This window comes from Sphaerodactylus townsendi, linkage group LG03, assembly GCF_021028975.2.
Source record: "Sphaerodactylus townsendi isolate TG3544 linkage group LG03, MPM_Stown_v2.3, whole genome shotgun sequence".
NCBI classification, from domain to species: Eukaryota; Metazoa; Chordata; class Lepidosauria; order Squamata; family Sphaerodactylidae; genus Sphaerodactylus; species Sphaerodactylus townsendi.
The window spans coordinates 53,997,801-54,025,679 of record NC_059427.1 but is presented as its reverse complement, the minus strand read 5'-3'; the positions used below and the strand labels follow the sequence as shown (position 1 = coordinate 54,025,679).

Here is a 27,879-nt window from a genome sequence, read left to right as displayed (position 1 = left end):
ACATGAAAGAGAGGCGAATTTACTGCTGAGAAAGAAGACAATGGCTCATTCCGCACATGCAGAATAATGCACTTTCAAACTGCTTTCAGTGCTCTTTGAAGCTGTGCGGAATGGCAAAAACCACTTTTAAACAGTTGTGAAAGTGGTTTGAAAACGCATTATTTTGCGTGTGCGGAAAGGACCAATAAGATGTGGGTGCATAATTGGCCTATCTCACCTGGGACTCACTTTACAAATGGGGGGCAGGGACCAATCTCTAGGCACTGTACAGCAGCAGGAGGGGATTCAGCATTCCCTCCCTTCGACCTCATAAGCTTTTGCTAAAAACAAAGGGTCATGGGGCAGACTGTTTGTCTCATTGCCAGTCATTCTTTGTATAGGCTATGATAGACATAAGATTCCATAAACTGCAATTATAACTGTAAAAATTCATATGCATAATGCTACAGAGTTGAATGTTAATCATATGTGACTATTTGTTTCCAGCTTCCATCGCTTGGATTAATGAGAAATAACAAACCTAAGTTGAATGTGAAAAACATCATTATTTATGACTAGCAGGAAAGCCCATTTTATAAAAAAAAAATGGGCTCTGGACGTGGGGGGAGGACTTTCTAAAGGCATGGGAGGGCCAGACTTGTTTTTGGGGTGGAGGAGGATTGGGGGGGGGGGCTTGGGAGGGCTGATGCTGGACTCAGCAGCTTGCCACGGCTACCCCACCAGCTCCAGCTTGTTCTTTGGAGCAGGGGGAGGGTTGCAGGGGGCTTTGGAGGCCTGGGGCTAGGTCTGGGCCCAGCTTGGTATTTGGGGTGAGGGGAGGGCAGGTGGAGAAATGGGGAGGCTGGTGCCGGGCCTGGCCTGGCGAGGGGGGCAGCCTGCTGCTCCTGCTGCCTCACAGGATCCAGCTTGCTCATTGTGGGGAATGCAGGCAGGAGACTGGTTGGACTGTGAGGGATGGAAGTGAGTCCTGTGTGCCATTTGGTTGGAAGTGCATCATCGACTCATTTCATCCCTTAGCAAATTATGTCTGACAAAGTAGAAAATGCTTTATTACTTTATAATTTACACAAAAATAATTGCCTAGACTACCTTCTCTGTTATGTCCAAGAATTCCATTTAGCCTTCTCACAGTTCCTGTCACTCCTAGTTCCACATGTCTCCTGGCAGACACATGGAATAGGCAGTAAGATAAACAGCTTGTTCCCCATAGCCATTTTCAGCTAGCAAACGCATGGTGGTGGGGTGTGTGTGTGTGTGTGTGTGTGTGTGTGTGTGTGGAAGGGAAGGAACAATGTTCCCCTTCCTCTGGCTGCACCATGCTCAGTAGACCATTTGCCCCTCACACATATTTTCCCAAAAACCAACTTGCATTTGATGTACCATCTAATCAGATCCTTTCAGATGAAGAACACCAGAGGAGATCCCAAGCATGGTGGGTTGTCATGGGGGAAATGACTTTCAAGAGGACTCAGGAGTTTGATTCAAAACAAACTCAAAGCTGTTGATGTTTCCTAAGTGGGCAATTCACCAATAGTCTAAAGGAATGCAAGGCAGATTATGAGCAAAAAAGCAGTTTATCACCTTTTAATTGGGAGGCAGGACAGAGATGACTGAAGGCAAAGTGCCTAAGTATGCAGTGCTCTAGGGATCTGTTGTGGGGTAGGGCACCAGTTGCTTCAAAGAAGTGCCTCTTTGCCTCCATATGTTCTGCATGTGCAATTGTAAACAAAGCAAATATTATGAAGACCCTGTAAGGTGTTTTCTGCATGGCAATGATCCCCTGTAGTTTTCCCATGCCACTGTCACTGCCAATTCAGTGCAATGGGACCTCCATATGGTGGGTTCCTCTGCACTTTCCCTGTTCCATTGCCCCAAGCCCATTGGCAATAAGCTACAGAGACATACCTATCTGCTTCTGAATTCCCAGCTTTCATTTTTTTAAGTAAATCTTTAGCCTCTTTCATTTCAGAAATAGAAGGCAAAATGTGTGTCTCAGCACTCAAAAAGATTCGAGTGCTACATTTTAAAACGAACGGTGGCAATCCAAAGGAGACAGCTAAATAACTACAGTGTTACAACAGTCTATTATGGGTCTTTTTAAAGTAACTGAACAAGCCCTCTGGTGGCACAGGAGAAGTAATGGTGGATGAGAGGCAGGAAAAAAAGCCCCAAAGTGGTGGCCCCTTTCCACATAGAAGGCAAAAGCATGCTTCAGCTGTGTACCAGCAAGAAAAGTCAGATCAAAGGATGGAATGACTAAGTCGGAGTACAGAAGCTGGCTGCAGTTCTACAGACAGATCCCCAACAAGGCTACATATGGATTTTTTTATGTTGCAGTACCACTTCTACATAAAATGGATATTCAGTTTTGCATGCAATGTCATGCAATATAGTGAAAGGCAACCAAAGTGAGCTGAATTTAAATCCCACCTCCACCTGTGTTGTTAGTAAAGAAATCAATTCAAAAACAATATAATTTACCTGGATCCTTTCATTCAGCTGGTGGATACCTACAGTTTTAGCCTTCTCAATATATGCTATACATGCCATCATTTCCTCAGTTGTCTCAGGAATTTTTAAGGCACGTTCTTTAATCATTTCAAATTCATGGCATATCCTGCAAAGTAGATCTTGATATATATCAAAGTTTAAAGGTTTCAAAGTGGTCTTCTACAAGACATTTGTCTATTTAGAATATTGTGGGTTTTCCAGGTTATATGGCCATGTTTCAGTAGTAGACGTTTTGCCTGCATCTGTGGCTGCCTCTGAAGATGCCAGCCACAGATGCAGGTAAAACGTCTACTATTGGAACATGGCCATAAAACCCAAGAAACCCACAACATCCTAGTGATTCCGGCCATGAAAGTATTCGACATCACATTTATTTATTTCTCATATTTCTAGATGGCTTTCCATGAAAGCTCTTGAAGCACTGTACAATAAAAGTACATAAATATAGTAAAATAATTGCCCCTATGATGTCGTACTGGTGGCCATGGGCAGCCCTGCCTCCCTTTTGCATCCTTCTTCCCACCCTGAAAAACTCTTTTCATGGTGCTGCTACACTGATAAAAGTTTTTACCTAGAGCTTGTACTCCAGTACCAAAGGCTACTGACAATGCATGATATGGACAAGACCCACTATTCTTGAAAAGAGATTACTCTTTCACCAGCACTGGAACCTAGCAGTCCGTCTTATGTTGTACTGACTTTTAACAACAGATCATAGCAGCAGGCTGTCAATGTTCAGCAAGAAAATAATCATAAGACTCGTAATAAGATCAGAACATAAAAGAAAAAAATGCTGGGCTTGTAGTAATAGCTTTAAGTGAAAGTTTACATACAGCATGAAATTCACTTACATTTCATTTTCTCTTCTGTGATTAAGAATTAATTTAGCCAATAGTATATTTGCAAAACTTCTTGCTTTGTCAACCAAACCCTGCTTCAAATCCTCACAGTCTAAACGAACCATAGGGAAATGAGCTATCATCGGCAAACTCATTATTTCCTTTGCAAGGCTGAGAAATTCATCTGTTAACTTTAAAACAATATTACATTTGTTAGCTACATTCTTTAAAATAAGCTCTCCCACCAAAAAAAATCCTACATAAACAAAACTAGTATCTTAGGGAGAAGAGTAGGCTAGAACTATCTAGTTTTCCATGGCAAATCATGCATAGGACCAACCTGCAGTCAACAATATAGCCTATGTATACATTTACACCTTTTCTGCTGTTTCTAAGGACAAGGCCTCAGGTGAAATAGAATCACGCTTGCTAGTCCATATAACCATTCAAGCTTAAATATCTACATACACTGCTTTGCCTCAGTTTTTACTAGAAGCAGGATATATTCAAAGCAGCACTTTGAACAAAGCAGCACAAAATCTCCATTAGAAATAGGCCATTTCTGTACCATGTGTCTATAACATATCCTGCCACTAAATGGTATATTTTTCCTTTCCACACTTTCTTTCCTCTATTTGGTTCTTGAAATGTTTTCCTGTCATTTTTCCTCCATTGTTTTCCCAAGCACTCTTACCACAATGGTTTTCTCCAATCTGTTTCGAAGCCTGCTTCCGTTAGAATGCAATCATGTTGAAACAGTCTTTATTTTTCCATCCTACCAAACACATGACCATTATCCATGCCCCAGGCAGTCATCCAACCTCCCTTCAGCCATCTTCTTCTGCCTCTCATTCTCCATTTTGAAAGGAATTTAATTTTTTTCTCTTTTATCATATTGCATTAACAATGTAATATTAAGGGGAAGATATACTTTGCATCTGCAGTTAGAAGGGACTTTCTAATTGAAGGGAAATTGACAAGGGACTGCCACAGTAAATATAATGTGTTATTACAACTCTAATTTGGCCGAAAAAATACGTGGGGGAGGGGCCTATGTGTTTTCATTTCTTCAGGTAATGGCACCTGCTCCAGTAGCTTTTTCTACTTCCATTTTGTATAGGTAGTAAAGATCGAAATGGAGGCTGAAACATGTTTGCACTGTGGCTTCCTTATAACGGCGCAGTAATCCTAGAGCGCTTGCACAAAGGAAAATAAAAGAAAATGTGCTTAACAGAAGCAGAATCATTGTGGCTAGCTGTGCCCCCAGCCTGCTTGCCTGCAAGTATTCATTGGGATAGACTGGAATGCATGTAAAGCATAAAAACACACGTATCCCTCAAATGAACATATCATTTTGGGGTAGATTTTAGCCTATTTCAGATATTCTAAGAGAGTAGAGTGAAAACATGGAGGAAAAGGAGCAGGAATGTGGAGGCAAATTTTGTCCCCCAACAAGATGACTTCATTAGAACATATGCATAGATTCTATACATGTATGTATGAACAGCGGTTTTCACACAACTGGAATTTTGTTTTCTGAGATTCTCCATCGCAGAGAAAGATATATTTATTCAAGGCTGACTTGAAGTACACTCTGGAATAGATTTTCTACACTAGTATAAAGTTGAAATTAGTCAATTACTGGCTAATTAGGAAATTTTGACACCTAATATAGTGCATGAAAGTACACAAAGCAAAGAGCAAGTCAAATTGTCAGAGGTGTATCAGGGGAAATGGTGCCCGGAGACAACACCTTCTCTGGACGCCCCCTGTGCCCCTCATGCTCAGGGGTGTGGCTCAGGGACTGCCTGCCACTGAGCCCTCCCCACCTCCATGCAGGCCAGCAGGGTCTGGGGAGGGCAAAAACTGCCCTGCACAGAGGCCGGGGATTGGTGGCGTGCGACTGGGGTGCACGCCTTTTGGTCACGTGGGGGGGGACCCCACGTACACCTCTCAAACTGTACATGGGACAGAATGGTGGCTGTGAAAATTCAATTGCTATTCTACACAATGATGCTTAGATGGGAGGGGAAGAGAGGATTTCTAGGACCAACTGAAATTTATTAGCCATGTCTGCAAAACAAACACTAGATTTACTAGTAAATTATAAGCTAAAATTACCTCTGCATATTCATCAAAAGTATGTTCCTCAGCTTCAAACGTTCTTATACGCTCATCTGCAGAACCATCTACTAGCCAGCCATACTTCTCAACTGCAAGCAACAATCACATTAAAATCCATCAGTGTTATGCACATTGCAATATTAACAGTGCAATCCTAAGTAGAGTTAACTTGTCCTCTGAAGTCAAAGGTCCTAGAAGGGTGTGACTCTGTTTATGATTGCACTGTAATACTAAAATTCCCTTGCAAAGACTAATTTGAAGCCACTCACCGTAATAATCAAAATGTGCTTTGGGACCTTTCAAGTTCTCACTGATTGCTCCCCTCAGTATAGTTGAGGCCCACGTTATCACATGCTCAGGAAGTTCAGTGTCAATAGTTGAAACTACAGTTCCACCTCCTAACCAAGAGTGTATTGTTTGGACATTCTATTTGAAACATATATAAGAGTCACCATAGTGTTTAAGAAATTATTTCTTAGTGAATAAATACATTTATCAGATATCACTTAATGCAATTTTTTTGCAATTTAGCTTTACAGATTGCACAGTGTTGATTTTTCTCATATATATTGATTTTCACATATCAGCCTCAATATAATTAATTTTATTACTTAGGCTGCTACCATACTTTTCTCTGCCTTCTCAATGTTAATTTTTGACTTGACTTATTTTAGCTATTTTGCACCATCTGCTGACTATATCATCTCACTATTTATGCCCATTTTGCAAGTGATTTGTGAATATATTCAACAGAGAAGAATCCTACTATAAACAACGGTATACCTAAATATGCATCTGGGCTCCATTAGCCTCTAAAGGCAGACCTCAGCACCAGAGAATGTCAGTTATATGTGCCTTTAGAGTGTAATAGCCTAACCATAGCAATGGTGTTGTCTCAACATCCCCAAAACTAAATCACTTCTTTGGGATAATGGCAAACATTCCATTTAGCATATACTCACTACAACTGTAGGGCTAGTTATTATTTGAGATAGACCTATGGTTGCATGAAGCTTAATTATAAACAACTGTATTTGGGTGAAGGTAGAAGTGATGTAATGTTTATCATTCCTACACATTTATGAGACAAACAAGAAGACTAAACTGCACCTGCAGACTCTGTGAAATCAAAGTAACTATGAACAATATAGCAGTCTCCAGATCTTGAAAAGTTGGATAAAAGTCCATTTTCTCATCATCAAAAGTCAGATCCATCTTAAATAAAGGCAGACATCTTTTGTCTTGAAGATCAAATAGTTGCACATAAGCCTCAACAGTTCTTTTCAATAAATCCTTCAGCTACAAAAGAGCACAGAATAATTACATTACTCTTCATAAAAGAAAGTATCTGTCTGCTTCAAAAGATCTATACAAATAAACTGACAAAGCATTTCTTACTAGTGAGACCTCTCTCTCTCTCTCTCTCTCTCTCTCTCTTTCTCTCTCATATATATATATATGCGCCCATATTAGGGTTGCCAACCTCCAGAAAGGGCCTGAAGATATCCTGGAATTACAAATTATCTCCAGACTACAAAGATCAGTTACCCTAGGAAAAAAATGGTGGGTTTGGATGGTGGACTGTATAATATTTTTCCCCGCTGAGGTCCCTCCCATCCCCATCTCCAAGAATTTCCCAACCTGGAGTTCACAACCCTAGCCCCAAATAACCTAGTAGATATATGATCGGTCTTAATATAGTTCTAGTCCATTTTGTAGGATTTTCATTTATTTGAAATGTAAATTATGAAATTTAAAACAGACCATGAAAATTTAGGTCATCCATACAAACCAGCCTTCCAGGTGCTGCTAAACCTGTAGTAAAGATCACATTATGACCAATAGAACCTTCTTCATTCTTCTACTGATTGCTCTCAAATGGCAAGTTGTTCAAGTTCTGGGCAGGGGAGACTAAACACATTGCTATGTGGGAAATGTGTTGCCAATCTCCAGGTGGTGGCTGGAGCTCTCCTGCTATTACATCTCCAGGTGACAAAAATCAGTTCACCTGGAAAAAGTGGCTGCTTTAGAAGGTGAACTCTATCGCTTTATATCCCAGTGAAATCACTTCCCTTTCCAAACCTGACCTTCCTCAAGGTCCACCCCTAAGATCTTCAGGTATTTCCTAACCCAGAGTTGGCAACCCTAGTGCTGACTTCCAACTGTAAATCCACATATACATTTGCAAAAAGTATCAATTAATGAAAGAACAGAATCTAAACTTCTTTAGGGCAAAATTTTATTTGACCCATTTATAAGTTGCCTGCATCCTGAACTGCTCAAAGCAAAATTTTACTTAATTTGGGATTTCTTTGATGAAAAATTCACATCTAAAATGAGAATGCATTATACTTAGAAATTAAAAGCTCTGATTTTCCAATTATACTGTGCCTGTTTCTTAATTTTAAAGTTTTCCATACATTTTTGGACCTATACACCTATTCTTTAAATTTAACTTGTTCTAATAAGCCTGTGGAATTCATGATTCAATGAGCTAAAACACATCTTATCAATCAGGAATGGTAACATATCAGGGATTCCCTAACATCTTATTTTTGCTATAATGCATGACTTTGTTCAGTGTGTCACAACTTGTTCAGGTCCACTTCAAAAGGTATTTTGAACAACATTCATACCACCTGAGAGCTAGTTGTCCCAGTTCCTTCAGAGAAAAACTGCCACTTAACCCATAGCAGATTCTATGCTGGAGTTTGTGGCACCATTCAATTTCCAGCATCAGTTGAATATTTCCCCAATAGTAGTGTTTTCCATTAAATCATGCTGTTTGTAAACTGCTTAACGGAGCATTATTAGAAGCATTATTGGTTTAGAGTCAGATTTTTTCTTATTTCCATACTATTTTAATTGGTACAAGACATATCTATAAATATATTCTTCAGCTAGACTCAGTTGTGTGGTGCTGGCTACTAAGCCAGGGCGCAGTTATAAAGTGGGGAACCTGCAATGATTTGTGAGGGGCGAATCACTTTCCCCTGTATCCCCTTCAGCTAGCAATTCCAAGTTTTACTTCTAAACTGCATTTTAATTTAATTTATTTATTCCTAGTTTTGTCAAAGGGTAATTAATATGATCCATAAGTGGAGTGGCTCTCCTGGTGATCCCTTCTGTTGCCGAGGTGCAGTGGGAGGGGACTCGTTGGAGGGCTTTTTCTGTCCAGTGACATATCTGCCCGGGGACATGGGGTAACCCATATCCTCAGGTGCAACTAAGCTGGTCACTTGGGGGGCACAAAATCGCCCCCCCCCCCATGATCAGATGCCTTTCCCCGCCCACACAGACTTTGGTCTCCGACAGCCCACCCACATTGTCAAAGAGGACGACGTGGGTGAGGGAATCGGCACAGCCGCGGCTGGAGCTCTAGCCGTGGCCACTTCCCTTCCTTTCCGAGCAGGCAGCCCACTAGGAGGGAAGGCAAATGGTGCTGCCATGGATGGAACTCCAGCTGTGGCTGCTTCCTTTCCTTTCAGCCGGCGGAGGAGCAGCCTGGAGGCACCACAACCATACACCCCTCCATCTGGCCTCGCCAGACCTGGCCCTGCCACGCTGCCTGGAGCAGCCACTGGAACCACTGCCACTGGAGGCATGGGGCATGGGTGGTGGGGAGGTGCCTGGAGCAGGTTTTGCCTCCCAGTGCCATTTTCCCCTGATATGCCTCTGGTAGCCCCCAATCTGTCGAACAGTCTCTCTGCAGAAATTTGCCAGGCACCAACACTTTATGGATTTCAGCGCCTGATTAAAACCTTCCTCCTTACCCAGGCCTTCAATGTGTGATCCCCAAGATCCCCTGCATCGCTGCCAGCTGAAGGGTGGGGGGAGGGCGGAGTGGGGATTTTTAGTGATTTTTATTGACCGTTTTTAAAGGATGTTTTTATGGTGTTTTTAATGTTTATGTTTTTAGGATTGTATGTTTTAACAGAACTTTTAACCCCATTATGTAAGCTGCCCTAGAACTTAGGGGGGATGGCGGTATATAAAACTAATAATAATAATAATAACAACAACAACTTCAGTGTAGGGCAGGGTGTAAATGTAATACATACGTATGTACGTACTCTCATACATACATACAATTTAATGTTGAATTCATTTAGGTACATTATAATTTCCTAATAGTTTCAATGTGGAATTTATGTACAGGAGGTCTAATCCAATGATCTCTTGCTACTGCACAATTTCTGATGAGCACGTGGAACTCTATCTATAGTACAGAAGCTACCCCATTCAGTTCAACGAAGGTCAGAATCAAAAGAGCAGTTCTTAGCATATGCAGAGAGCTGCTCTTTTGGGAAGGCAAATATACATTGGGGCCCTGTAATCACTCAACAGCATTTACGATAGGGCTTTAGTCTGGAAAAGAATCTGCCACTATCGGTAAGGTATAGGTATAGGTGAGAAAGCAGCTTTACCTGATTAGACATAAGTGTTGCCACACAGTTATAGAATGAATCAACTTTGTCTGCCTTCACACCTTCCAGTGCCTCTTTTCTGGTGAAGAGATTGATAACCCTAGGATACCATGAGCTTAATATCTTTTCTTCTACTTTTACACAGTTTATAGATACATCATTTTGAAGTGATTCACAATCAAGAGGACCTTTTGACCTGTATATTAATAAATAAAACTGATATGAAAAATAAAAGTGCGTGAAATAAAGGCAATTATATGGCTGTTTGATGGGAGATGTAACCAGGATGCACACAAGTACTGAAATGTTGGTATTCATGTACTTCCAAGTGGGAGACCCACAAGTACTTGGAGTCATCTCATTTTCCTGTCACCCACTACTTCCTTTTTTCTTTCCCTGAAAGCCCAATAGCATCTTCACTTTTCTTGCTTCCCCTTTCCCTGCTTTCTTCTCTCCTGCCCATCAGCCAACCTACCTTTATCTATCTTCACATCCTCAGCTTTCCCTTCCTCCTTTCTCTTGGCAGCCACTCCCTGGAAAAACACTGGGGGCTTTTAGCTGTACAATTGAGCTAGACTCAGTTGTGGGTGCTGGCTACTGAGCCAGGGCCCAGTTATAAAGTAGGGAGCCTGCAATGACTTGTGGGGGGCATCTCACTTTCCCCTGTATCCCCTCCTCAAACTATTTCCCTCCTCCTGGTGGCCCACAACATTGGCTTTGCTCTACAAATTTCAAAAACTGCCAAATTTGAAGTTCTTTTGAAATGCCCCTTTGTTGCTTTGGTGGCTTCCGCTGCCGTGAAAAACTCCAGGGCTGCAGAACCGGGGCCATTTTTCTCACCTCACCATTCTGGCCCACCCCACCAATCAACAGGCACTGAGAATCAGTGCCCTCCCCCCCTTATAGTGGGAAAAAACCACAGAAGAAACCTTGGTTTTTAAACAGAAAAGCAGTGTGTGCTGGTGCCATGAACGGGAGGGCAGCGATTCTCTTGCACACACAAGGATTTTAGAAGGGGGTTGAGGTTGCCAGTTCTCAGCACGTGTTTTGTGTTCAGAGTCATTTAAAACTAAAATAGAGAAAGTGAGTGGGGGGGACAAGGGGAAATTCAGCCAATCAGAATGTGGGAAATGGAGGTTCTCTGTGCATGTGTGGAAGACATTGTGGAAGAGTTTGCGGTACAAGTGGGGAAGCACCGGCTCGTGAAGAAACAGCTGGGGCACAATGTGCCGCCCCTGCCTCAAATCCCGGGAAGAACCAGGGAGCAGCGAAGAATCAGAAGCAGGGCAAAAAGTGCCATGGCAGGTACACTCCCGGATCTACCATGGGGCATTTTGACTGTGAAAAATACTATACTATAGCCTAACATCTAACAGCATAAGGAACCAATGTGACAATTATTTTAATTTTAAAGCAATTATTTTAAACACTGACATAAACTTACTTAGAATTTTACTTCAGCATAATTTTTACCTGAAATGTGACACATCTACTAGAAGTAGATTGGAAAAGGTTTTATAACCAATATCCAGTAAAGTTCTTAGAGTTGGATGAAGAATATGTAAATTAGCGAGAATCTGTTTTCTTGCTTGTAAAAAGCTTGCATGCCAAGGCTGGGAAAAATCTAATCCACTGTAAAAATAAAAAGAAGATGGTAAAACAGAAGCACAAGCAAAGTAATTTCATACCTCTAATTAACAGATCACATGGACACTTGCCCGCCTTACAAATACTTCTGACTGGTTTTAAGATTTCAGGTTTTTTGCTTCAGGAAAACATACTGCTTCCTATGAGGCGGAGGTTTATACAAATGCACACCAGCAGTAGTCACCCAGTGGTGAAGCTACAATGGGGACATCCAGGGACAAACGCCCCAGGTGCCCCCCAGTGAGTCACGTGGGGGGGCGGAAAACAGCCCCGCACTTGTGACCCACCACACCCCCCAGCCGGCCCCCTCTCGCTCAGGCCAAGAGAGGGCTGGGTCGTGGGCTGGAGCCTGGGCTACGCCTGCGTGGAGCCTACACAGGTGCAGCACAGGTTCCAGCCGATGGCCTGGCCCTCCCCCTCCCCCGCAGTCAAGCTGCTTATGAGCAGCCGGCTGAAAAAAGCTTTTTTCAGCCAGCTGCTGGTAAGTGGGAGGGGGGGTGGGAATGGAGGCGAAGAGGGGCTGTGAGGGTGTGGGGGCAGCGCCCGGGCGCCATTTTGCCCTAGGCACCATTTTCTCCCACTACTCCCCTGGCATTTTCAAAACATTCCTTATCTCAGTTTGAAGGACAACATGCTGTAGGCCATCCTGAAGAAAAATACTTAATACCTGACACTGCTTGTCAAGCAAATAATTCTTAGTCCTTGAGCAAGGAACCACAATGGATATTTCCACCATTTCATCTCCCCACTAATTTCTACCTCAGGGCCTTAGTGCATCTAAACATACAGCTACCATTCCCAGGTTTGTACCTTGTAACCCTAGTCTCACAATGTTGTGCTTTCAACCCTTTCTGTTTTTCAAGTTAGTTCATTTGAATAATTGGATTTCCAGCAAATAAAGTAAGAAGCATTAGTCCTACATAACTAAAAATTCGGTTACCTCCACATCCTCTAGAACTTAATTAATCAGATATGTATAAGAGGAAGTATTAAATCCTTTGGCATATTAAATAAACTCAAACAGCAAGCAGTCTTCATAACTGACATATTTATTAGCCTTGTGTCATCCGAATTATGGAAATACATTTAATGATAATCCAGATGACTGAGAAAGCAAATAGTTAACAAACTATCTCCCGTATATACATGAAACAAATGTCCTTGTTAGACCCTTAGAGATCATTAATTGAATTTACTCACATAGGTGAAACTGGCAAGGGTTCTTCTTTTTCATATCCAATCCCTTTTACAGACGGTTTAACCAGAACACTTCGCACTGGAATACATTCATAAATTAGGAAACATTATTAAGCAGGTGTTTCAAAAATACCCTCTTGTTTTCCCATTCTTTCCTAGTAAACAAATCAATAGACCAGGGGTAGGGAACCTTTAATACTCAAAGAGCCATTTGGACCCATTTTCCATGGAAAAGAAAACTCATGGAGCCGCAAATACTTTTTGGCATTTAAAATGAAGAAAACACTGAGTATTTTGGTTTTTTACCTTTATGCACGCTTTGTATAAAGGGCAACTCTCCTCTTTCCTCAAGTTCTCCCTTCTCGTCAGGGTCCGCTTCAAACCCTCTGATTGTGACCTTTTCCCATTCTGTTTCCTCCTTTTCCCCCTTGTTCTGTCTCTAATATTTCTACCCAGCTTTCAGTTATCTTTTCAGCTCCCCCCCCCCTCTCTACTACATTCAACCTCCTTCCCTGTTATTCCTCCCCTCTCTGGGGCTTTTCCACAGATCTACCCCCCCTCTCTCTCTTGTTTCTCTCTCCTCCTCTCTCCCTAGTCACCCACAGCTCTCCTTTCCACCCCTCCCACTTTCCCCAGCTTCTACCTTCTCCCACCGGAACCTGGATTAGGCCGCCCCATGCCGCCTTAAATCCTGCCCCAGTGCCTGCTGGGGCATTTCTCCCTCGATCCTGCAACGAGGCCGGGCAGGAGAGGAGTGTTGCCGTGGTGAACATTTGGAATTTAACTGAAATCACACTTCAGTCCCAGTCCATTTCTGTACCACTCCTCTATAAATTAGCATTTTAAAAAGTACTTTCCAGCCTGCTGGGATGGATCATTCTGCTAATATGGGTAACACCATGGACTCCAATAATTAGTGTAAATTTAGAATAATACAGAGCTGGGGAACAACTTTTCAAGCTTAATGCCCTTGCAAGTTACATGATGAAGAGTCCCTTAATGTGGCCCTTGGAAAAACAACTATTACCTATAGACCCGTCCAAGAGTCTGGGGAGGAGGCCTCCGGGCAGCCCAGGACACCTGCAGCTCCCGCATGAGCCGGGAGCGTACAGCCAACATCCCGGCCTGAGCCGAGGCTCGCTTTTTCTCAGGATTCTACCCTGAGGGGAGGGGAGAAAATAGCAGCGCCCGGCTCAGGCCAGGATGCTGGCTGCACGCTCCCCGTTCATGCGGGAGCGTGGGTGTCCAGGGCTGCCTGGAGGCTCCTCCCCAGACTTGACAGGGCGGGCGCCAGCGCAGCTGCGTGCCCCAGCAGCGGCAGGCCTCGGTCTGGCCACGCAGCCCCGAGCCCCAGCGGCGGCGGCAATGTGCCCAGCCCTGGCCTGAGGGACAACGAGCAGAGCGCTGCGGGGGCAGGCCGCCGAGCGACTCACGGCGGCAACATCTCTCCCCGGCCCGGCCTCGTTGCAGGACGAGGGGAGAAGCGCCCCAGAAGGCACTGGGGCAGGATTTAAGGCGGGGTGGGGCGGCCGAGGCTCCGAGGAGAAGGAAGAAGCTGGGGAAAGTGGAGGGTGGAAACGAGAGCGTGGGTGACTAGGAGAGAGGAGGAGAGAGAAACAAGAGAGAGAGGGATAGATCTGTGGAAAAGCCCCAGAGAGGGGAGGAAGGGGCCATGCCAGGAGCCGCACCACAAGCGGGAAAGAGCCGTTTGCGGCTCGCGAGCCACGGGTTCCCGACCCTTGCAATAGACTGTTCAAATGTGTGAAGAGGCCACTCAAATGTTACGGGAGAAATTACGTATATATTTTGTATTATCAAAGTGCTACCATGAAAAAGCACCCCCCCCTCCCCGTGGTGGGATATGGGGCTGAATGCTACACCAGCATCCCTGCGCCCCTGCCAGCATAGTGGGGGCAGGCCGGGGCCATGGCCAGGGGAAGCCGATGCTTGCTCCTGTTACAGAGTACCAGTGTCGCTATAATATGTACTAATATAACATAATACCATTAGTGGAACTTACCCATATATCTCTTCATGCTCAGTTCATAATCTGTTGTTACCTCAGCTAAGAGTTGTTTGACTAGTTTCTCTTGGTCTTTGCCTTCCATTAGATGCTGAGGTACCAAAGTGAGCATGGAGGTTAACCATTCCTGCTGAATAGGAACTATTGGATTACTTGCTACACACTTCTTCATAAAGAGATAATTGTTCTGAAATGATACCATGATCATGCATGTAATTCCCATTACAAAAGGCTAAGCAATGCTTTGTTCATTTATTTAAAAACTGTACTTTAATATCATGTTAAGTTGGTCCTTGGCCTCTTTCAAAGTTTGTATACAAAATATTTGTGAATCAATTTATTGCAATAAACATTTCTTCCATACAACATAGGAAATGTTCACAGAACAAAGCAGCAAGCTGTAAAGATTTAAATCAGTTTATCCCCTCTGCAATTCAACAACTGAAAAGACTATCAGAAAACTGGACAATATACTAATAGCTAACATTGATATTCATAGTAAATGTAACAGTTTTTATGCTAAGCATCAGAAACTTTGGGCAACTTCAGTAGACAATGGAACAATGTAATATCATGGTAGAAATTATTCAAAATAGGTTGTTCAAAACAAAAGTCATGTAAAACCTTTTATTACAGCTGCTCTGGGTCCCCATTGGGTAGAAATGTGGGATAAAAATATATTCAGTAAATTAAGACCAACCTAGTGATGAAGCTCCCACAGGGACATCCGGGGACAAATGTCCTGGGCGTCCACCGTGGGATTCACGTGGGGGGCAGTGCAAAATCACACGATGGCCCCCCCCACCTGCCTGCATTCTCTTGCTCCCTCTGTCTCTCTATATAAAAAAAACTCACTCAGCTTGGTATTTATGTCTCCACAATCAGCAAACCTTCCAAGTTATGGTGAGTCTCAATTTCATTTTACCCAGTTTCCCAGCATCCTCAGAGCATCTGCAAATCACTATTTTGTAATTTGCCCTCATCCTTTTCTGCCCCTCCAAAAGGTTTTTTCGTCCAAACTATCCCCCAGCATCCTCAAAGCCTGCATGCAAATGACCCTTCTTCTCATTGGCTCCTACTTTCAGTTTTGCCTCATGAAGGGGGTGGGTGGGTGAGTAAACTGATGGAAGGGCTGGGAGAGAGCCAGCCAGGAAGTACAGAAGAGATCATGCATGCCCTTCTGAAAATTGCACTGGTAAGTTTGAAAAGAAAAAAAAATGACCTTTAACTTTCAGTTTTGTAGAGAAGCTTTTGCCTCATGAGGGGGCTAATGAGAGCTTTGTGGCTAATCAGAAGACATTTCACCTGTTATCCTCCAGCATAAGTACAGTATGATATCTGTGAATTGCATTTGCACAAGATCTTTAATGCATTGAATATGAAAATAATCCATTTCTAGGTAATGGTTTAGCACTATAAAACTGCATTATGAAACAGCACACAGGCAGCGTAAACTTTGGAGATTCAGAATCTGCAGAGTTTACAAAATAATTTCATAAATGCTAGAATGCATCCAGCCATGAAACTTGAACAATTGAACCTGCATAGTTTTAATTAGTAGGTTTTTTTATATTATGCATAAGCCATATAGTTAAAAAAATTATGCAGATACATGTATGTGATGTAAGTGTTGCATACTTGATTCCACTTGAAAAAGATCTATCTTTAAGCCTTTTTGTTTTTGGTATAGCTTTTGGTGTATAATTTTATAATAATACCGTGTCTCTCAAAGTAGTCCATCTCGAAGTAGTCCATCTGGAGTGCCAAAGGTTCGCCACCCCTGGTCTATATCTACCACTAGTGACCTCATCTCACCATTCTACTGCTTGTCTCAACCTGAACGCAAAAAGAGGCAGGAGCTGTGGTGCTCTTGTAGGGGCAGTAGGAGTGGCCCTTCAAAAAGGCTGCTTGCTTTTTAAAAAGTTTACTTGACAGAACTATTCAAGAACATAATTTCTTCCATAATATGCAGCATTTTAAAACCAGTGATTCAGGAAGTGAGAGTTTCTGTAGTTTCTGTTATTTGATATTCACAGATTGACATATACCTCTTAATTCCGCCTCTACACAGATTTTTTTTCAGAATCAAGCAACATGTCACTTTAAAAATAAGAAAACGTTAAACTTACTCGTATTTTCCTCTGCTCGCTGTTCATCTATGAAAAAAGTGCAACAATAATTAACAGGTACACAGATAGACCTCACAGATACCCAGACTGAGCACTTGCACAGAGTTTGCTGTTCCTATATTTAGTGCAACTGTTCCAGACTGCTGAAGAACTTTTAAGTGCAGTTTTGTGAGAGAAAGGGGAACTAATGGGTTAACCAGGAGTTCCACCTGATTGGTTGTGTCAGGCCTGCACCATCCTTGGCCTGGTAAATCGCATGTACAACACTCTGCTGCAGATGACCCAGCCATTTCCACCACTCAAGGCCATGAGGCCTCTTTCCTTTGTTCGCATGTAACTAGTTCAATAGCGCTTGACAGTTTCTCCTTATCTGTCTTTCAAAGGGAGTAACCTGACTGTCCCAAAACAATGTCTCTTTCTCACTGTCCTTTCACATGCTGATATTATGGGAATGCAAGGGTGGGGGTTGAATCAATCTGTAACCTTTAGGTATATAATGGGGCCAGAGCCAAACCCCCAGTTTCAGCTATCTGGCCATTGAGCTGACATGGTCCTGAATAAAGCTCTTGAACCTACCTTGAGTCTTATTACTGACTGGAGTACCAGACCCTTACAGGTTGGCTGGTACTGCAGCTATCTTTAAAAGGCCAGAGGGTATGTGTTCGTGAGACAGAAAAGCAGAGGGGAGAGAAACAGAGCTTTGCTTCTCAAGAGGCTGGATAACCAGTTTTTGGTGAAGAACCAAGAAAGGTCAGGCTGTGTGTGAAACCTGAGCCTTGGTCCGAGGGAAACAACATCACAGGGACAATACTTAAAACACAGAGAGGGCTTGTCCATAGGTCTCTGCAAAGAAAGCATCTAGATATAGGACAGTGAATTCTCTGAGGATGTGCATTATTTAATTGGCAGGAGTGAGTTTCCAGGTGGAATACCCCAGAGCCTGCTTTATGAAGCCCAGTGTGCCTCTCTTTAGTGAAAGGAGTTGGAGATTTAAGTATTTGTCAAGATCTGTGAAAGAAAGATTTTCCCTGTTAAGGAAGTTTAGTAGAAGGAAGTTTTGTTATAACTGAGTCAAAGAACTGTCTGAAACAACTAAAGGGTTTATCAAAGTATTCCTGTCAAAGAAAAAGAAAAGCTTAACTATATCTGTGACATAATTTCTTGTAAATCTTTGTTTGTTTGTTAATCAGTCAATTTTGGAGGGAAAACTAAAATCCCCTCACAAATCCCCTCTATATACCTAAGAGATGGCAGTTAGAATAAGGCCGACAGGACCTTCTGAAGACCCTTAGGTGTGTGCCTGCTCGCTCAGCCCTAACCCGTCTTTACAAGTGGTGTCATAGGGTATAGGGAGATACTTTTTCTTTTACAGTAACTTAATTTTGTTATCTAGTAAAATTCTACATAACTCACTCACATTTCTGCCCTATTATGTAGTCTGCCAATTCATTGCAATACAACGAGAAGTCTATATACTTTTCCAGTATCTTATAAGTTTAAACTTTTAGTAGTGTTTTATATGAATTTCAAACAAAGGCATCTCTTGATTCTTTTTATTCAATTGGGATAACAAGCTATCATGATGAAGGGAAGGACAGCATACATGAACATTAACAGACAAATGCTATTTGCATAATATACTGCCACAGTATAGTGAATATATAAATGCAGATTCCCATCCCCCAAGAAAACCCCAAAGGCCAGGAGCTTCATTACTTCTCTGCACAGAATACACCACTGTTAGAACTGAGTGCATGCATGGTGAGTACACACACACACCAATCTCCATCAGTTTAATAGGTACAACAGCAGTAGCTGCAGGGATGCTATCAGTAGGGACAACATCGTACTGATCCTCTTGTTCTGTTGCTGATACAAGAAAGATCCCTTCTGACATTAAAAGATTCTACAAATCCACTCAGATAGCATCTGACCCAATCTATTATGTGTATGTACTTATGTTCTCTTCTTCCTCCTCCTTTTGAGGAGGTCTTAATTGTACCAATATCATGTCTTAAAATACATTACAAGCTTACTGTAGCAGGAAGTTCTGGAGCAGGAGGTGGACAACCTTTCTTTGCAAATTCTTCTAAGGCTGTTGTATAGTCCTGCATAGCCCCAGTAACACTGAAAAAATGTACAGTTAGAAAGTAATTTTAAAAACTTGCAATTTTTTTTTAAAACCTAATATAAGATATGCCGAGAAACACTTGCTTGGTCAGGTATTTTGTTCAATGCCATGCAAAATTGTTCCTGCACAGGTCTGTTTATTTGCTTCATTTAGAGCCCCCTTACTCACTGGCCATTTTTTCATAGTGAAAATACACCCGTGTGGACCCAGGATCTCACGTACTGGGTCAATTTTGCCCCGGTCTGTGATTCTGCACGGATCCCCGCTTCTGCTGCTAAGCTGCTCCAGCTGTTTCTGCACGGGCACAGGGATTTTTCATTCACCCTGCGATCTACTCCACGCATGCACAGACAACCTCCGTTTCCCGCATTCTGATTGTCCACTGGTTGTGTCACTCAAATGGCATCATTCTCCCCCATTCCCTTTCACGGAGGGAGAAACCGTGGATTTAGAAAGAGAAATTGGGGGGAGGGGGGAACGAAGAGCAGTCTGCCTTTCCCAGACAGGATGGGAGGAAAGCGTTTGAGTGGAAGGCAGCAGCCCTTCTGCAATGGCTAAAGTAAAAGATTCCATTTAGGAGAGGAGGAGGGAGTCCTTTCACATAGATGACAGCTGGGAAGCCACAATTCCTTTTATGCTCGCCTCTTCTCCTCTCCGCCCCCCCCCCCCGCAACGTAAATCTCACCCTTCAGCAGATTGATTTTTGTCACTGTGGCTCAGCAGAAGGTGTCCCCCTCCCCCTCTTTGGGCTGCACACAAGCCTCTGCTTAATGTGATCAAAGCACCACTCCCCCACCCACCCCATCTTTGCCATCTGCATTTCCAACTCACACTTTTGGCACGTAAAGCATTGGGCAGGCCAGAATGGCATGGCGGAAAAAATGCAAAAGTTCTGCCCCAGATCTGCTCCTATGGTTTTTTCACAGCAGCAGGGCCGCACAGGGGTATTTAAAAAGTACCACCTTGCTAGTGATTTCTGAAATTCATGGAGCAAAGGCAATACCACGGGGCCACATCGGGGCAGACACGCAGCAGCTCCGGGAGCCATGAGGAACCCTCAAATGCACAGGTATATTCCCCCGTGCTCAAACCGGTACAATTTCACCATGAAAAAACCGACCACTGATACTCAAGGAAGAAGGGATTACACAGTTAAAACCAATTCAATCAGAGCAGTATAACAGAGCAGTATAACTTGGATTACAAAAATTAGAGTATATTGTATACTGGATATATTGTATACTATATACAATAGTCAGCCCCATCCAAACCCAGCGGTCGCGGAACACCAATGTGGTACTGCCCCTTCATCTCTAAGAGGGCCTTTCCAGAAGTTCGGGAAACCCCATAGAGTGCCATAAATCCGAAGGTTGGGGTACTGCACACCCGGCCCTCAACCCCAGGAGGCAGCCAACTAATGTCAGCTCTGCTCCCAGAAATGGCCCAATCTGCCCTCCTCCCATGCTGGAATCCGAGCAGGATGCCAGTCGAGACTTCTGAGGTCTGCAGTGGTGGGACTGTGGGATGGGCAGATAACAGCATGGCTGCCCCCTCTGCTGGGGTAAGTGCCCTGGGGAGGGCAAACAACACTGTGCAAGGCTGCACCACTCCCTACAGCCCTTTGGATGGAGCTGAATAACATGCAGTGGAACAAGATTGGATTACCAGTGAAGGAAACAGAGCAACAGTATGGCATGTAGCATGGCTATTGTACTGCACAGCAATCACTCAGGAACAACCAAACTTAATAGCATTCAGCTATCTACAAAATTACTTGCCATTCATTATTCTACCCAAGCTTTGGAGCTGCTATAGATTTCTTTTAATTTCATTATTTGTACAATATACTCTAATTGCAGAATATTTCTGTGTGTGTTCTCAGAATTAGGGAGATACAAGCTGGGGGCCTGTGATGAATCATGGGACAGGAATGAATTCTGCCTGACCTCCTACAAAAGATCTCCCTATCCAGAATAATCTAAGCTCTCAGAGGCTTAAACAGGCTACTCTCCCCGTTTTCCTTTCCCCTGGAACTGACTCTCAACATTTCATACTCTTGCAGCATCTTCAGGTGGAATAATTTGGAACTCCTATCCCAGGATCTCCCTTTCCAGGGTTCTCTAAACCCTCACATCCCCCCACCCCTTATCTGCATTCAACCTTCCATCAAGTTGTGTTTTGAGAACACTTTTCCTCTTTTTGTTAATTTACAAAGTTACAGTATTCTGCATACCAGAACAGTCCATTAAATAGAGACCTTTGCTTGGTTTGTGGATGGCTACGCAATTCTGTATCATTCTTGACCATACATATCTTCTACAGTACATTTGCCTGTGTTGCTCAAGCACCAGCTTAGAAAAGTAGGCTTGGATCCAGTGAGACTTCCCCATCTTCCCACTGCCACAGGAACTCAAATTGACCCCTGAAAAATTGTTGCTTGGAGGCAGGGGACCAAAAAATGTTACGCTCAGACGCGTAGAGAGAGAATTGAGTATGAAAGTAGAAGTGGAAGTGCTTCTTTGCTTGTCTCATCCAGTGATCCCTCCATCTTGCCCTATGTTTTGATTGCTATTTTTGTGTTTTCCTATGTGTATTTTAGCTTGGTTTTAGTTGTTATAATGTGTTTTTGTTTAGTTTTAAATGTTCCTATGATGAGTTTTTATTAGATGTGTTTTTAGTTTATTAGCCCCCTTTGCTGACCTCATAAAGAGTGGCAGAAAGAAGGGCAGAAAATTTTAAAAATGAAGAAGGGTGCAAATTTTATAAATGAATAAACAGTATCACAAGGGGCTGAAATACCCTGAAATTATTTAATTGTACAAACAAAGTGCATACGCATAGGCAGCTTCAAAAGGGGATTGGATACATTCTTAGAGGATAAGTCTACCAGTAGCTACTAGCTATGGAGACTAAAGGGAATCTGCACAGTCAGAGGAAGTCAACCTCTAAATACCAGTGCCAGGAAAACATTTCAGGGGAAGGCTGGGGCTGACATGTCCGGTTGTTGGCCCTCCATAGTAACTGATCGTTCACTGTGTGAGAGAGGATAGTGGAATAGATGGGCCACTATTCTGATCGAGCAGGGCTCTTCTTATGCTTTTTCCAATGTTTTCACATCAAGGTGCTGTGAAAAGCACAGCTACAGACTGACTGCCCTTTGCTTCCTGGCACAGAACTCGGAAGGGATCAGAGTCTAAGGTGAGAACACACAGTGTCTTCTCCTAAACTCTCCTATGTAGAATATAAAGTATGGTTCTTACATTATCTTATTAAACATATTTTGCTGTTCTTTGACTCTGCGATATTTCAGTAGCTTTTTTTGTTTTTCTGTCAAACCCTGGGATGTGGAGGGCAAATCTATGGGTGGTAACTGAATGTTCCATGCGTCATCATTATTTCGGGAGTCTGCTGATTTATTTGGAGCTGACATCTAAAATAAAAAGAAAACAATCTTTAGTAAAGAAAAAAAATTAATTATTAAATGCAACTGCACAAAAACCAGCATATGATTAACAATGTTTTCACAGGATGAATAAACAACATTGTATAGCTTTTTCGATGGAAAGCAATGGCCATTTATGCATCTACCATTTACCCTGTGGCTGTTTACTTTGCAGTGGGACTGTTGTTTTTTGCTTAGACAGGAATTCTCTTCCTGCAAAAGAGTCCCTAGCAGAGTTGATCCACCATTTTGCCCACTCACCACTTCCTTGTTGTTTCCCTGCAACCTCCACTTGGGGAGGTTACCTGCTGCCTTTTTCCCCCTACCACTTTTGATCTAGCATTACTTTGCTAGACCATGTGAATTTCACAGCATTAAACATTTTTTAAAAAACAAGAAAGCCCTTCTGATCTTCTGAATTGGTGCCCTGAAGAGTGAGAGAAACTGTTATTGTATGGGCAATGAAGGGCAGGAAGACGTGAGAAAACCTGAAGAAAAGTGCAGTAATCTTCCATTTCTCTTCAGATAGAAAAAGCTGACCTTTAACAGCTTTTAAAAACTATGGTGATTTTCCGATCTGAGGATGCAGTGAGTTCTGAAGAGGGGAAAATGTGTGTGTAACCAAGAATCAAACCTGAAAGCTCAATGCAAATGAGACCACAAGTGCATAAATGGCCATTTTAATTTAGCGATGGTGTTGTAGTTAAAGTATTAGACTAGGACAGTGGTGGCGAACCATGGGACTCAGAGCCCTCTCTGTGGGCACGTGTGCACAGAATTTGTCATGTGGGGGGACGGAAAATTATTGGGTTTTGGAAAGCGAAAGTTTTACACTTCCCTCTCCCCGCCCCCTTCTCCTGCCAGGCCCCCAGTGTGATAATAGAGTCATTATTTCAGGGAGATCATTAGCATTAAATCTAAGACCTAATTTTGGGGAAGCAGTATAGGTAATGCTGTTAAACCCTAATGATTTTCATGGGAAGAACTAAAGCGCGATCCTTTACCTGGAAGTAAGCTCGGTTACTGGCAATGGGGCTTGCTTCTGAGTAAACCCTCCTAGGGTCGTGATTCACCCATTCGAAGTGTTGCACGGTTGCTTCACCAAGCTTACTCCTGAGTAACGCGTGCCTTGGAGCCAACTGTTTTTTCTAAACTAAAACCTCAGTATTCAGGTTAAATTGCCGTATTAGCACTTCGCGATAAGTAAGTGGGTTTTGGGTTGCAATTTGAGCACTCAGTCTCGAAAAGGTTCACTATCACTGGACTAGGATCTGTGAGACCCAGGTTCAAGTCTTCACTCACTCATGAAGCTTACTGGGTGTCCTTGGATAAGTCACTCTCTCACAATCTAATATACCGTACTTTGAAAAATTGCTGTAAGGATAAAATGGAAGACAAAGGACAGTGTGTACTGTCCTGAGCTCTTTCAAGGAAAGAGGGATTAAAATGTATTGAATAAATGTAAGACTAAATAAATATTTCTCTGCTCATTATAGTGTGAATCCAGAGACTGACAGCAGGCATAAATACACAGTGATCCAAGAGTGTGATCCAAAACTGTGAACAAGCACATAAGGATTAAATACCTGGGTCTCTTTGGTTGTGAAAACAAAGGATGCTGAGAGAGAGGGGTGTGTGTGTCTTTAAAGTGCTGCCAACTCACAGTCGCATAGGGTGACGAACAAAAGTCATTCTTGGTGGTCTCCCATTCAGTTACTAACTCTGTTTAGCTTCCAAGATCTGACAAAGTCAGGCTATACTATTCCATTCGACATTTCCTGAGAGAGACGTACATATATGACACGGTAGTAATAAACCAACCCCAGGGGCAGGATTAAGTATATGCTACATAAGGACTGATTTGATTCTCATTAGATCCCATCGAGTTTGACAGCAATTTCAGACACAAAAATGAATAAAATGCTAGTTTTCCAGTAGGGTCCTAAAGTATATACCTTATTTTTTTACATGCAAGTAAACGTTTACCATTAATTCTTAGGGGCCCCATCTTTTGCTCTTTCTGTGGTGGAGGGGGGAAAGAGGAAGGAAAATTAGGGGAGTGAAGCCACGGAAAGGATTGAAACTGTTCATTTCTCCCTTGTTTGTCAAACTTGAGGGGGCTTTAGCTAGCAGAGAATAACTATGAACCAAGATGCTGAGAAGAATAGCATCAGATGCAGTTTTTACAATTACTTCATCTCATGGGAGCTCACAAGAAAATACCAGTCATGGACAACTTCCTAGTTACAAAAACTGCAATTTGCAACAGGGTGCCAAAAGTCAGTCTCCAGGGTATGTCCTGTGGGTGACAACTGTTTCTCCTGGTACAGCATTCTTGTTTATTCATTTATTTATTTGCATTATTTATAGTCCACCTTTCTCACAAGGACTTAAGGTGGATTACACAGAGTGAGTCAACACAGTCAACAAAATGGAAAAATTCAATAAACAGTGTATTAGCATTCTAGAAATCTGGAACTAACCAGAAATCTAAAAGCTAGAACTGAAGCTTAATAGCAGTATTAACATGACTTAGTAAGCAGTGAAACAACTGCATAGTAGGATCCTACTTATATAAGCTATATTTAGCAGTATAAACCACTGTCCTTCATCATTTATCCAAGTTAGTTTGTGAACCATTTTGTAGAGTCCAACCCCCCCCCCCTTTTCTATGCTGTCAAGTCACGTCTGACTTAGGGCAACCCAACAGGGTTTTCAAGGTAAGAGACTTTGGAGGTGTTTGCCATTGCCTACCTCTGTGTCACACCCTTAGTATTTCTTGGAGGCTGCCCATCAAAATACTTACCAGAGTCAACCCTGCTTAGCTTCTGAAATTTGATAAGATCAGGCTAGCCTGGAATTCAGGTGAGGGTAACCCAACCACCTGTGCAGAAAAACCTTGTAGAATAATTTAGTTTTGCATAATTTATGGATAGCTAGGAGAGTGGGAGACTTCCTGACCTCTTCAGGCAGACCATTCCATAAGGTGTGAGCCACAACAGAGAAAGCATGTGTATAGGTAGTTGTTGATTTTGCACTTTTGCAGATTGGCACCCACAAAAGACTCTGCTGACCTGAGAAAAGTTCTAGCCCACAAATGCTTCAGTAAATGTGTCCATCTTTAAAGTAACAGACTTTTTTTTTTGGCTGCAACAGACTAACACGGCTACTCAGTTGGAAGTCAGCATGGGATGGCTTTCCCCCAGATTTTCTCCCAAGAAGTTCACACTCAGTGTGGTATAATGGTTACAGAATCTTACTAGAATCTGAGAGACCTAAGTATGAATCACTACTCTGCCCTGGAAGCTGGGTGACCATGGGTTGACCTACTTCACAGGATTAGTGTTGTAAAAATAAAATGGAGAATGGGAGAAAAACAAGTTAAGTTACATGGGGAGAAATATGAGATAGAACTATTTAAATAAATGAATGAATGAATGAATGAATGAATGAATGAATGAATGAATGAATAAATAAATAAAGTGGATGTCCTATCAATCTGACTTTGCAAAGATGAATGACTTTGTAGCTGCTTCCTGATATGAATTTTCAATTACCATGTAGTGCAGTGATCCCTATTCTGGGTGCACCATGGTATTTCCTAGTATTTGCTTATTTCTTGACTCTTGGGGACAAAATACTTGGATTCTTGAATGGAATGGCTCACTCCTTACCAGCTGACTGACTAACAAAGTACTGAACTCATCACAAGCAAACCGGTCTCTTTAGCTTGGTCACCAAATCAGGCTTTCACATATCCTGGCCCTGGAAGCCTCTTCCTGGTGGCACACAGGAAGCAAACTCTCCTGTCTCCAGATTTAAATCCAGTGATCTATCAGCAGAAGGTGTTGAAGGTTGAAATTTTTGCTGCTTTCCACTCTGCACAGATGATGGAAGCAGGGAGCAATTTTGCTGCCTTCTCCCTCCCCATTGCAGCTTCCAAGCCTATGTGGGTATTTTCCAAGGATGGAAATAATTACTAGTGGGAAGCCATAGCAGGGGAAATTTGCAGTCTTTGTGTGTTTCTTGCTGGATCCAACTCATCATCACTAAAGGAAAGATTCTGGCTTTCCTTAACTTCCCCAGGATATACTTCAGAAGAACCCAGTAGACATTACTCTTTCAGAAGTAGCTGCCTCTGTCATGGGAGAATGCTTTGCTGGGAACCTGGCTACATTCGATGATTGGCCCCACCTTTATAGCAGCCATTTTGTTGTGCTGCCCACTTCCCACTCTCAAAATTTCCAAACTATCCACAGGCTCAAAAAGGTAGGATCCTTGATGTAAAGTAATTAAATGTCAGAGGCTACTCCTAAAGAAATTGCCCTTGGGAGATGGCGGCTCCTACTCCACACCTTCAGGAAGGAAAATTAAATCCATGTCCTTTATAGCCTGTCCTGTGCATGTTTACTTGGAAGTAAGTCAGGTTGATTTCCATGTGACTTACTGAGAACATGATAGCCTTAGTGAAACTTAATTCCAAGTAAAACATGGGTAGGGTCAGGCTGTTAGTTTCTGCTGTCATCAGAAGGTAGCAACTCTTCACAAACACAGTCACTTCCCAGAAATTGGAAAACCGAAAAAGCAGGATCAGCACATAAAGACTGAGCCGCCAAACCCATGGCTCAATCCTGGCATCTACAAAAAAGTGCCGTTCCCTTTTCCACCCATTAGCTCAGATGCGCGAGTGATTAGTGAGAGATTGTTGCTCTCGAATACTTTCCTCGTTTTCATAAAATGCAGTAGTAAAAATAGTCGCCCGGCCGTTGCCCCGACGTTCTTGCAAGAGGAGCTGGGCAGGGCAGGGCGCTTTCCATCGCTCACCTCTTTCTTCCAGGGTCTGCACCCCAAGAAAAGCGGAGTTTGGCGATGAAGTCTCCTAGGAGACAAGGGGACCAGTCTGGAGCTGGGTGACTCCGGCGCAGATTCCTCCTGCGGTATCAACAACGCGTCAGTTGCTATAGAAACAAGGGGGCTCCCGGGTCCACTCCCAGCTTGCTTTGCGCGCGGGATCTGCCATGCTTTCCGTTCTGCAGTTGCTCTCTGGGCGCAGGGTTACGGGGAGAGGGGAAGTAGCTGTTGTTGCTCAAGCGGGCTGTTGATTAGTAGTTCCTTCTACAGACAAAGACGCTGGGGTTCAAACCTGTCTAGTGGCTTCCATTTGATTGATTCCTTTGATTAATTGTATTAACAGAGTTTAGATAGAGATGATATACCTGTTACAAGAGTTAATTGGTTACCACAGTTGGGGAGATAGTGTGTTACCACCGGTTACAGCTGTTGTGTGGTTGCTGCGCTTATCTGGAATTTATTTTCGTTTCACTGCTCCCATCATTGGTATCATCTCTCTCCATGTGTGTGCATAGTTTTCCCTTCACGTGTCTCATTAAGTTGGCAGTGCCCTATGAA

The 27,879-nt window shown here is 42.8% G+C and overlaps 1 protein-coding gene across 11 annotated transcripts in view; it reads right to left on the bottom strand.

The window, feature by feature from the left end:
• The window catches only part of DNAH12 (dynein axonemal heavy chain 12), a 134,979-nt gene extending 107,567 nt beyond the window's left edge, over nt 1-27,412 (bottom strand). For 8 of the 11 annotated variants that reach the window (XR_007243968.1, XM_048490126.1, XM_048490128.1 and 5 more), the window contains exons 1-13: nt 27,295-27,412; nt 22,289-22,458; nt 18,934-19,024; nt 16,898-16,924; nt 14,766-14,955; nt 12,749-12,824; nt 11,375-11,533; nt 9,902-10,097; nt 6,585-6,773; nt 5,744-5,900; nt 5,472-5,563; nt 3,363-3,541; nt 2,482-2,617 (exon numbers count right to left, since the gene is read on the bottom strand). Coding sequence is in view for 10 of the 11 variants with exons in the window: in XM_048490126.1 (XP_048346083.1) it covers nt 2,482-2,617; nt 3,363-3,541; nt 5,472-5,563; nt 5,744-5,900; nt 6,585-6,773; nt 9,902-10,097; nt 11,375-11,533; nt 12,749-12,824; nt 14,766-14,955; nt 16,898-16,924; nt 18,934-19,024; nt 22,289-22,458 (1,662 nt within the window). In the remaining variant the exon portion in view is untranslated. Of the gene's footprint in view, nt 1-2,481; nt 2,618-3,362; nt 3,542-5,471; nt 5,564-5,743; nt 5,901-6,584; nt 6,774-9,901; nt 10,098-11,374; nt 11,534-12,748; nt 12,825-13,051; nt 13,099-13,388; nt 13,430-14,765; nt 14,956-16,897; nt 16,925-18,933; nt 19,025-22,288; nt 22,459-27,294 lie in introns of those variants that run through there. The other 3 variants (XM_048490133.1, XM_048490132.1, XM_048490131.1) reach the window with 3 other exon arrangements.
• Nucleotides 27,413-27,879: the final 467 nt, after the last annotated feature.